Source organism: Dromiciops gliroides, chromosome 1 (assembly GCF_019393635.1).
Source record: "Dromiciops gliroides isolate mDroGli1 chromosome 1, mDroGli1.pri, whole genome shotgun sequence".
In the NCBI taxonomy this organism is placed as follows: Eukaryota; Metazoa; Chordata; class Mammalia; order Microbiotheria; family Microbiotheriidae; genus Dromiciops; species Dromiciops gliroides.
The window spans coordinates 409,972,103-409,984,602 of NC_057861.1; the positions used below are offsets into that span (position 1 = coordinate 409,972,103).

A 12,500-nucleotide genomic window follows, 5' to 3' on the forward strand; every position below is an offset into this window, starting at 1 on the left:
AATTTTATCAAGTAAGCTTTTATTAAAAAATTTTTTTGTGTGTAAAACTTGTATTAAAAAAATTTTTTAAGTAGAAATTAAATTGAAATTTATTTTGCTTGCGGAAGATGACCTTATAAATGAAATTGGATTTTCTGTTTCAAGGAATCCAGGTGTCAACTTTATTTTTATTCCTAAACAAAATTTGTTAGATATTTCAAGTTATTGTTTTTCCTAGTGAAAGAAGATCTTATGTAGGCAAAAAATAAAAGTTGAATTAAATTGAGCTTTAGATACAGTTTAAAATTTTAGAAATTTTCTCACTTCACACTTTTATCTACTTTTTCATTACCAGTCTTTTCCCAAATGGTCTGCAAAAGTAGTTTTACCTTCTCTGAAATAGATCGTTTCAGTGATTTTCTTTACTAATCACTGTATTCCACCTAGGTATGTGGCAACAGTAATAGCTTGGTGTAGGAGTCTGATTCAGACTCATCCAAAGGAGATGTTCACATATCCTCCATCATCATCGATTACTGAAGAAAACTGGTATTTATTGGTCATTTTCTATCTACTTTATTTGTCTATGGAAAATCGCTAATACTGAAATATAGAAAACCTGAATTTGTGAATGTGTAGGTCCCTCCCTATCCCCCCCCCCGCCAGTGGGGGGGGGGGGAATTAGTAAACCATAGTTTACTTATAAATTCAGCAATAGTTCAGACTTTTAAGCATTTATTAAAGTATATTGGGGTTAGCAAAGAGAGATAGAGAAAGCCACCTTCACCTAGCTCTCCAAGAGAGTAAATTCCAGAAGTTAGGAAACCTGGCTACCTTCCTCTTCCTTCTGCCACCACCAGCTCCTTTCCGAACCAAAAAGAGATAGTTTCTCAGTCTGTTCCAGTGGAAGCTTCCTGCGTGACTAAAAGAGGGGTGGTCCCCACACACAGCTCCAAGCTAATTGGCTGGTAGCATTGATTGACATGATTTACAGGTGGTTCTATGAATAGAGGCAACTTCTGGAACTCTAGTCACATGCTTCTCATCAGGGGGCAGCGCCCTGGTTCTCACAATGTCTTTCTCAGCAAGGGGTGGCACCCTGGTTCTCACAGAATTGTCTGGATAGCTATAAAAGACCAAACTTTTTTTTTTTAAAGCAGTGGAAGGTGGGGAGACACCAGACATATGAAAAATTACAGGTGACAGAGAGCAGAAATGGCAGTTTGTAGTTCAGTCATTTCAGTCTTATTTAACTCTTTGTGACCCCATTTGGGGTTTTCATGGGAAAGATACTGAAGTGATTTGCCATTTCTTTCTCCTGCTCATTTTACAGATGAGGAACTCATGTGATAAGTAACTTGCCTAGAGTCACACAGCTAATAAGTATCTGAGGCCAGATTTGAATTCATGAAGATGAGTTCATGATTCCAAGCTCAGTGCTCTATCTACTGTGCCATTAGCTGCCCAGAGATGGCAGTAATGGGCAATAGTTGGAAGCAACAATGATGAGTACCAAACAGCCACACTGGACCAATTGTCTACTGTGGAGAAACTATTAGAGGCATCATTGAAGAAATACAATATAGGCAAATGGCCACATGGATTTCAACTCACACAATCACTTTAAGAACATATCTACTTCTCCTGGTTTTGGAGAGCTAGAGAGAAGGAATAGGCAAATAGCCACCAACATTGTATATAACTATTCAAATTGAATACAGCAGGTATACTTGAAGGCACAAAAAAAATCTCTTTTCTACATGAATAAGGACAGATGGCCTCCTTTGATGCATATTACTCAATATTGTTACAATCAGCATGCCTCTTATTATTTCTTCACTGATCCAACCAGGAATGAGGGTTTTATTTAGAATGTGAAGTGTAATTACAGAAGACATGGGAAAAATCTATGTCTCATGCATGTCCTATGTAGGATTTTCTATTTAATTGTTATGTTAAAGATCTGATTTGTCTTCACTCTATCCTTTATGAGAAAGCAGCATATAACTGAATAGTAAAGCTGAAATGAACATTTTTTTAAAGAGAAATCAAGTTCCAAGAGATACTTGTGTTGGTATCCATTTAGCCCTGTGTCTCACTTTATCTGCATCAATATTGCATCACCATAGTTGGTACTTTATAACCCTGAAAAGATCAACAAAAAGGTTGTTCTGTAGAGTCTGCCTTTTGGAAAGATTTCCATCAAAAAAGTTTTTTAAAGTTCTGGCACTTCTGGCCTTATCTATCTAGAAAATTTTATTATTCAAAGCGACGCACTTTCCAATGTATTAGTCTTCCCAGATATTATTCATTTTGTTGTTTGTGCATACCCCTCAGTAGGTTACTCCTGAGGATGCAAGGGCATATTCACAGTCCACTTGGGAAAATGAAAAATGAACTTGAAAAAGTTAAATAATAATAAAAGATTTATTAAATAACAGTTAATGATAATAAAATTGTCATATTCAAGATTATGTATATGTTTAAATATATGACTCCTTAGAAAAATAGGGGGTAGTATCTAATATATTTGAAACTTTATGTAAATAAAATTGTACAGCAGTACATTAGTGAAATAACCATACAACCTTTTAGTTGCAAACTTAAAGGAGAAGGCACAAAGGAAAAAGCATTTAAGTACCTACTGTGTTAAGCACTCTTAGAAATATTTACCCCATTTGATCTTAATTTATTCTTTTTTCTCCTTTGTTTTAGGTCTGTTGCTTCTGAACTTGAAAAAATAAAGAAATTTAACTGTATCCTTTCAGAATAAATTCTTATTGTCCATCACCACTAAGTTTTCAAACTAGACTGAATTAACACTTTATGAATATGACTTTAAACATAATGCAATTGTTAACATTTTATTGGATTTTATGGTCCTGAAAGGAACCTTGAAGGTCATCTTGTACTATAGTTCTCTCATTTTGAGGAAACTAAGGTCCAGATGGAGGAGTGATTTGCCTGTCACACAGATTATTATTAAGTGGCAGAGCTGAAATTCAAACCCATATCTTCTGACAGTAAATCTAGCATTCTTTCCCCAATACCACATTGTTAGATTTTATATAAGAAAAGCAAACAACTTTGTAGTTTGTAAAGTGTACACTGTAACTTTGCCTTAAACATTTTCATCATGTTATGAAAGATGCACAATACTGCTGGACCTTTCTTTGGGTTCAGGTTAAGTAGTCACCGTACTCAGAGATAGAAGTTAACTCCACAATTTATTTTACTCTTGATGATAACAGTCCTTGAAGACATGCCCTTGGCTTCTATCCCTTTCCTTTTCATTTCCTCTTCATATAAATGTTTTCCTCTTTAGTGCTTCTTCTGTGCTGCCAAAATAAGCACAATCTAATTTTACAAATTTTATCTCTTTTATATAACCTACATTTTCCAGTGTATCTTTCCCCATAATATTCCTACATTTATGCTCCACAACTTGTTTAGCTCTTCCACTATTAATAGATGTCGGTTGGTCTTGTTTCCAATACTTTGCCACTACAAAAAGTACTGCTACCAGTACTTTTGTGTCTAAAGACCTTTTTTAGTTGTTGACTCCCTTGAGGTATATGCCTAGCAGTGGAAGAATCTATAGGTCCAAATTTTAATTGCTCTCTTCATGTAATTATTCCTTTCTGGAACGGGTGAACCAATTCATAGCTTCACCAACAAATAATGCTAGTGTGCTTCTCTTTCTACAGCCCCTTCAGCATTGATGATCCTTATACTACCTCAGTTTTGTAATTTTATTGGGTATAAGGCAAAACCTCAAGGTTGTTGGATTTGCATTCTTCTTTATTATCATAGTGACTTATTTAAAAATTTAAAAACCATTCTTAGCTCCTGGGCTACTGGTGGCTAGATTTGGCCTGCCAGCTGTAGTTTGCTAAGTCTTAGAGCATTGTTCCCTATGGTTGTTAATACTTTGCATTTCTTTGGGGAGTTGGGGTTGTTGTTGTTTTCATAATCCTTTGACCACCATATCCATTTTGGGGAATACCTTTTGGTTTTATATGCTTGTTTGTTTCTGATAACATGTTAGTTTTCAGATTCTTATCACAAATATTTGATTCAAATATTTTTTTTCACCCCAACCCATCATTTCCCTTATCCTAGATGCACTGGCTTTGTTCATGCAAAGTAAACATATTCTTTATACATTTTTTTCAATTTAATAAAATAGCTTTTCATCAGTTAAAAAAACAAGCTACTAACCCAAAATTTTGGTGATTTTGTTTCTTGACATAAAAAGAACATTCTAGGGGCAGCTAGGTGGTATATCAGATAGCACACCAGTCCTGAAGTTTGGAGGACCTGAGTTCAAATGTGGCCTCAAACACTTGACAGTTACTAGTTGTGTGACCCTAGGCAAGTCACTTAACCCCCGATTGCCTCAAACAAACCAAAGCAACAAAAAACCCTCACAAACTTGTATACAAATTGTAAACAGATTTCATAGATTCCCTTCCAGCCTCTTCCAAAGTTTTCCTGAGCTTTCTTTGTTATATAACAATCAAACAAAACTATAAGTTTCTGAGGTAGTTTGCTTAGGCAAAAAACCTCTAAAAATGGAACGTTTACAGAAGAGTTCCTTAATTAAACAACTTAGTTTTATTGGAGAATGACAGTGTCCTAAATGAGATTTCTACTAAGAAAACTGAACAATCTTCTTCAGATATTTCAAAATCAAGATCTTCAGAAGCCCGTAGCTTTTTTGAAGAAGTGAATAAAAAGAGTGTATCAGTAGCATTGAAGAAAACCTCAGAAATCCTTCAGGATATTGAATCTCTTCTAGCCTATTCCAAGAAGTAAAAAAATTATTAAAGGCTCTTAAAGTTGTATTTTGTTGATTCAAATGACTATCCTCAAGAGAATTGTCTGTACGCAGAATTATTAAAATTGAAGGTGGGGGGCAGCTAGGTGGCACAATGGATAGAGGACCAGCCCTGGATTCAGAAGGACCTGAGTTCAAATCTGGCCTCAGACACTTAACACTTAGTAGCTGGGTGATCCTGGGCAAGTCACTTAACCCCAATTGCCTCACGGAAAAAAAAAATCAAATGGGACAATTTGCTTCCCTTGAGCTGGTTGCTTAGCATTGGTGTGAAAATTTTCTAACTTAATATCAGTGTATTTCACCCTGCTTGTAAATATTTTTGTATGAATGTGCTACTTAATGTAAGTTAAATTTGAAAATGTATTTTTAAAGTAATCATGAATATCATATTGTTTCAAGGAATAAAGAACTGTTTGAGAAATCTGAACTATTTAATTTTTTGAATTCCCAGCCAACATTCATTCATACAGTAGATATTTATTAAGAGTATCCTGTATGTACTTTACTTTGCTAAATATTGAAAGATAAAGATGAATATGACAGTTCCTGCCTTTGAGTAGCTTACAAATGTATAAGCAAAACGCATTTTAGTGATTAGATTGTAATCTTCTGGGAGTAGACAATAAGTACATTTTTAGCCTACAAAATTTTTTTATTCAAAATTAGCAAAACACTAAGGATTTGTTTACTTACTATCTATCCAGTTTCTCTGATCCAAGGATTTTTTTTTCTGTAAATGTGTTAGAGAACTGTGGGTCAGTCAGTATAGAAAAAAACCTTTCAGTCCTACAGGTGCAAATTCCCTCCAAAATAACTCAGTGACAGTAGTCTTATTTCCTTTAAGAAACAAAAGAGGTCTCAGAGTTTTATGCTAATGATACCCTGTATTGGGGGAGTGAAGGGGGAAGAAAGCCACTTTTGGAAATGAAATTAACATCATAAAGAACTCAGGAAGATAAGTCTGACTCCAGGCCTGGCACTCTATTTGCCTATGGATGCATTTCTTATAGCTTCCTCTCCAAATCCTTTTCCTTGAAGACTCAGCCCAGGCAGGTATACCTTATCATGAAACCTTCTCTGACCACTGTCTACTACCATTTGTAAGTGCTCTCTCCATCCTCACATGACCTTGTATAACACTTAATTGTGTATGTGATGCATTTTCCAATAAAATGTTAGCACCTTTAGGTTTTTTTTATCTCTAGTGGCAGCTAGGTGGCGTAGTGGAGAGAGCATGGAACTGCAGTCAGCAGGACTTGAGTTCAAATCTCACCTCAGAAACTTACTAGCTGTGTGACCCTCTGCAAGTCACTTAAACCTAATTGCCTTCAACATCAGGGGCCATCTCTAGTCATCCTGATGTATATCTTGCCACTGAAACCACATGGCTCTGAAAGAGAAAGTGAGGTTGGTAAACCTTACACAGCCCTCCCTCACTTAAATCCAATTCACTGCAAGTCATATCACCCTGATGTCATGGTCCTCTTCAAGAATGAAGGACAAAGAGCAGCTAGGTGGTGCAGTGGATAAAGCACTGGCCCTGGATTCAGGAGGACCTGAGTTCAAATCTGGCCTCAGATACTTGATACTAGCTATGTGACCCTGGGCAAGTCACTTAACCCTCATTGCCCCGTCCACCTCCCAAAAAAGCCTAGCAGTACCAAATCTCAAACTATACTATGAAGCAAAAACTAGCAAAACTATTTAAAAAAAAAAATGAAGGACAACCAATAACAACAGCCTTGCACACTGTAAGTACTGCTTAATATTAATGAATTCTACCAGACTGATGCAAAGATGATCTCATTTGTGTTTTTCTAAGGTCTTTCAATAAGATGTTACCCAAAAGACCTTTTTTTTTTCATATTAAGATACTTTAATTAGATTGTCATTTTTGGCAAATATATCCTTTTACGATATTAGGTTGTTTTTATCAAAATCTAAAATTTCAGGAACAACACAACCTTGACAAAATATCTAGAGAAGTTCTTATTTAATAAACCTATTGGGGTGCAGCTAGGTGGCACAGTGGATAAAGCACCAGCCCTGGAGTCGGGAGGACCTGAGTTCAAATCCAGTCTCAGACACTTGACACTAGCTAGTGTGACCCTAGGCAAGTCATTTAACCCTCATTGCTCAGCAATAAATAAATAAGTAAACAAACATACTGTTGATTTTCCAGATTTGGCAAAACAATTTAAGGAAGAATTTGGAGAAATCAGAAAAAACCACAAAACAATAACAAAAATAATGAAAAGGTTCAGAAAGAAACCTTATGCAAAGTATATTAAACAAATGCCCATGGATTAAGTATGACACAAAACATTTTAGTGAGCTTTGTAAAGGTCTTTCCTGTCACAGCATTTCCTATGAAACTGAGTATTCATAAATAAGTTTTAATCTTCTTATTTTTTTTTAATAGCACCAGGACATCTAGTAGGTAGCCTGGGTTTTAGGCCTGGTGCCCTGGCCCATGATGAGTAGCCCTAGGTACCAGCTTCTCTGCTACACCCTTTATAGCATCTCTTTCTGTGGTGGCTAAGAATTGGAAATTAAAGGAATGCTTATCAACTGGGGAATGGCTAAACAAGCTGTGGTATATGACGATGATGGAATATTATTGTGCTATAAGAAATGACAAGCAAGATAATTTCAGAAAGGCCTGGAAAGACTTGTATGAACTGATGTATAGTGAAGTGAGCAGAACCAAGAGAACATTGTGCACAGTGACAGCAATATTGTTTGATGAAGAACTGTGAATGACAACTATTTTCAGCAATACAATGATCCAAGACAATGCCAAAGGGCTAATGATGAAATATACTATCCACCTGCAAAGAAAAGAACTAATATTTATTGAACATAGACTGAAGCATGCTATTTTTCACTCTTTCATTTTTTCTTCAAGTTTTCTTGTACAAAATGACAAATATGTTAATGTTTTACATAATTGCACATATATAACCCAATATCTGATTGCTTACCACCCTGAGAAGGGAGTAGGGGAGGGAGGGAAGGAGGGATAAAATTTAGAACTCAAAACCATAAATAAAAATGTTTATTATTTAAAATAATAATAATAAAGAAAAGGACTATCTGTTCTTGTTGCTACTTGGGTGAAGCAGAAGTGATTCATGATGCCAAAGTTCCCTATAGTTACTTTAGTCCCCAAAAGTTGAGTATCGGGGCAGCTAGGTGGCGCAGTGGATAGAGCACCAGCCCTGGATTCAGGAGTACCTGGGTTCAAATCCAGCCTCAGACACTTAACACTTACTAGCTGTGTGACCCTAGGCAAGTCACTTACCCCAATTGCCTCACTAAAAAAAAACAAAAAACAAACAAAAAAAAAGTTGAGTATCAGAACAGACATTTCAGTGTATAAAGAACCAGGGGGTGGCAACTACAGCAATTATGATGGTAATAGAGGTAACTAGGTGACTAAGACTTCAAAGGACACTCCTGAGCCAGTCAAACTCAACATCTATGTATATAGTATATGTGCTCTGAAGTCCAGTAATGGACTACTTTCTGGACTTGAAGACACTCAAACTGAATTAGAATTTTGTAGTTTCAGCCTCCTTACCCTTATAATTATCATGACATACAGGTTTTGCCAAATTGTTATTAAGTCAATGACAAATTGATTACTGAAATAAAATGTTTTTCAGTAAGTTAGCTCTTCTCTACTTATCCAGAACATGTCTTACAGTAATACATATTCTGGTTAATAAATTCCAAATTGGAATTTGATCCAAGACTTTTTTTTAACTTAGCTGTTTGAGTTAAAGTGTGCTTTGCCTGGCATTCTTTTATTTATGGAATAAATTCATCTGTTGACAAAAGACCCAGGATTTGACAGGTAGTAAATGGTATTTCATGACTGAAAGGAAAATTCAGTCAAATAGGAGAGATCTCTCACATATCAATATTGCCTAAGTAGTAGGCTAGAACTTGGAAAATGCAAGATTCTAATTCTCCAATGTCCCTTTCACTTCTAGAATTCTGATTCAATTACAGTTGCTGTATCTGCCTCCACTTTCTGAATTTGATGTTGATATTTAAGCTCTGAATCTGTTTCCTCATTTGCAAATAAAAATTCTCTTGCCATTTAGAAAGACAGGACTTGGTAGGGCATTCAGAACAAATATAGTTGGAGGCCACTCTTCCAGTTGCCCTAGAACTTGTCTATTCATCAACAAGTATTTATTGAATACCTACTATGTGCTAGGTTCTAAGCACTCAGGGGTATTGAGATATAAGACATAGTCCCTAACCTTACAGAGTTAACAATCTAGCTAGAGAGATAACTAAGATAATTATCAACCATTACAGTACAGTTCCTCATGATAAGGTATATAAACTAGAAGTGCTATAGGAATTCAGAGAAGGGGAAAAAAATGAGATTTTCCCCCACCTTCACTCCACTGAATGCCTTTGTCCTACTTGAAATACTTATCAATTCTCTCCCAGACAAATGAGCCCCCTACCTGGTCTTTCTGCCTCTTGTCTAGTCACTCCCTTTTCAATCTAACCCTCAAATAGTTGCCAAAATAACCTTTCTAAAGCACAGGTCAGATTATGTCACTCCACTACCCAGAAGCCTGACTCCCTATTGCCTGTACCAAACTTTTTAGCTTGGCATTTAAAACTCGATAATCTGGCCCCAACCTAGATTTCCAGTTATTTCAGACTACTACCCCTCACACACTCTACATTCTGACAAAATTGGACTATTAATTATCTTTTGATCCTGTTCTGCATTCTCACCACTTTAGACATATGCAGGCTATCTTCCATATGTGAAATACACTCTCTCCACATCTCATCCTCTTGAAATAGTTTTCTTCGTTCAAGGCCCAGTGTAGGTGTTACTTCTCCATCAAAGCCTTCCTTAATACCCCCAGGTAAAAGTCATCTTTTCCTCATATTTTCTTAACACATTCTGTATATTAGAGTATGAGCTTGTTGAAGGAAGTACCATTTTAAAAAATCTAACATAATGACTTATACATTATAATATTTGATGAATAAATTGAGAGATGGAGTAACCAGAGAAGGCATCCTAAAAGCGGTGTGATTTGGGTTGCCCCTACCAAGTTAGGTAAGATTTGGATTATCAGAGGGGAAAAGGACGCCATAGGCAAGGGGCATAATATGAGCAAAGCCAGGGGATACTGTCATAAATAGGATAGTGAAGGAATTAACCTGATTGAAGTACATGTTGAAGATTAAACTCTCTTTGATCATGAGATCATAAATGAGGAGGGAAAAGGTATCTTTCCTAGACAACTTCTACTTCAACCCCTTCATTTTATAAATAAAGCAATGAAGATCCAGAGAGATGAGACTTTACCAAAGTGAAACAGAGATTAAGTAACAGAGTCAGGATAGCCCAGGTCCTCTGACTAGTGTTCCACTGCACCATGATACTTTCTGAGAGGAAAATATGGTTGTATAGGTAGGATGGGGCTAAATTAAGGAAGGCATTGAAACTCAAAACAGGAGTTCAGATTTATGTAAGCAAGAGCAAGTTTTTGAACCCAGTAGTGACTAGGTAAAAGCTGTATATTGAAGGTGAAAGGAATTATCAGAACAGAGGTGGGGGTGGAGAACCCAGCTAAACAATTAAGTACCACATGCACAAAGTATACGCCTAGATGAAAATTTGCCCCCACACACATAAAAACCTGTGGATCTAGGGGTTTAGACTCAGAGGATCTTCTATAAGAAATGACCTTGCCTTTGTACCCAAGATAGCTGAAGGTCTGCCTATTTTCTTAGTGCAAACTTTGGCCTGACTAATAAAGAAGTCCCCTTTAGTCATGAACCAGAATCAGTCTGATCTTGGAGAATAAGAAGCCTTCACTTATATGTTTGGTACTTTGTTGAGTTATTCCAAGAAACTTTCTCCCTCTCCGGTGAAGATAAATAAGCTATATCTAGGTAATTGATGGAAGGAAGAAGAATTCCTCTTCTTTCTGGCAGGAATGAGTTATATTCCAGCTCCTATCCTTTATTGGAAATCATCCTTTCCCCAGTGGGGATACAAGCTACCAGTAGGCCAAGGTATTCACTTTATGTTTTTGCCCACTTTGAGATTTCAGTTTCTGAATAATTGTCTATACATGATAGTTATCAGAAAGCATTATTTCCATTTGTTTTATTTATGTAACATACCCCTAGAATCTCATGGAAGTGAATTGAGGATCAACTGAGATGGACTGGCAACTCTTACAGAATCAGGGTGTGGTCCTCTGGAAGGCACACTAAGTAGGATGTGATGTATAGATCACCAGGGCATACCAGGCTGAGATGATTATAGGATCAGGATCTGTACCACCACCCTCTCCCCCTCCCCCACATATATATATAAATCTCAGTGACAAAACAAGGACAAGCCAAAGGAACGTTGAGTGTCATTCTGTAGGAGTTAGAAAAAAGCCTGTGGCCTTGAACAAGTCCCTACCTTAAAGTGGAAGGAACCTTCAGACAGGAGGACACCAGAACAAGAACAGATGGAAAACTGGTATGTAAAAGCTGTTGGTGTTCATCCTATAAATGACCCTTGGAGAAAGAATACATCCTGATATATTGTGGATTGGGATTTCTGCTAATTTTGGAATATTCCCTTAAACTGCTTTCAACAAATTGTATATTGTTTTTCCTAATTATTCTGCAAGCTCCTTTAGGGCAAGAACTATCTTTGTTTTTAATTTTATTTGTATCCCCAGCTGAAAGCATGTTGTTCAGTTGTTTTTCAGTCGCGTCTGACTATGACCCCATTTTGGGTCTTAGCAAAGATCCTGGAGTGGTTTGTCATTTCCTCCAGCTCATTTTACAGATGAGGAAATTGAGGCAAACAGGATTGATTGACTTGCCCAGGGTGTCACAGCTAGTAAGTGCCTGAGGACAGATTTGAACTCAGGAAGAGGAGTCTTCCTGACTCCAGGTCTGGCATGCTATCTACTTTACCACCTAGCTACGTGGCACAGAATTTGTGCTAAATAAATGTTTTTTGCCTGACTGGACAGGATGCTTAAAAAAGAGGAGGTGGTGCTAGCCTTCTGCACTGTCCAGTAAATAGATTGCATATTTTATGGATGAGGACTAAGATCAAGTGAAATGTGATTTTTATAATACCTGAAAGATATCAGAGTACCAGAGCTGCTTGGTACACAGATCACATATATCTGACAAACATTTCAGAGTCTAGATTTCAAGAAAAGATGTGGGTTAGGTGATAGTACAGTGAGATCATTTTAGAATTGGTTAAATGATTCCAATAAGCAGTCATCACCTTGGCAGGGGTCTCTAGGCCTTTGATCTATTTTTTTATGAATGACTTAGATGAAGGCATATTGGACATGCTTGTCAGATTTGCAAATGACATGTAACTAGGAGTAATAGTTAACATGTTAGATGACAGAGTCAGGATCCAAAAATAGCAAGGATTGAGCAATGGAAACAATCTGGCATGACGAAATTGAAATAGGAAGAAATGTAAAGTTCTACACTTGGGTTCAAAAAAGTAATTTCACAAACACCGGATGTGAGTGATAAGACCAGACAACATTTCATATGAAAAAGACTTATAGCATTCTAGGTTATAAGCTCAATATCAGTTAACAGGGTAATATAGGAGCCAGGGTGACCTAAGCTTCCTTGAGAGGCATTATCG

The 12,500-nt window shown here is 36.7% G+C and overlaps 1 protein-coding gene across 6 annotated transcripts in view; it reads left to right on the top strand.

Annotated features, from left to right (window-relative positions):
• Positions 1 to 6,192, top strand: part of C1H5orf34 (chromosome 1 C5orf34 homolog) — a 29,176-nt gene extending 22,984 nt beyond the window's left edge. For all 6 annotated transcript variants that reach the window (XM_043979176.1, XM_043979180.1, XM_043979175.1 and 3 more), the window contains 3 exons: positions 427 to 528; positions 2,695 to 2,735; positions 4,595 to 6,192. In XM_043979176.1, the coding sequence (XP_043835111.1) occupies positions 427 to 528; positions 2,695 to 2,735; positions 4,595 to 4,797 (346 nt within the window). In that variant the 3' untranslated portion in view covers positions 4,798 to 6,192. The remainder of the gene's footprint in view (positions 1 to 426; positions 529 to 2,694; positions 2,736 to 4,594) is intronic.
• Positions 6,193 to 12,500: the final 6,308 nt, after the last annotated feature.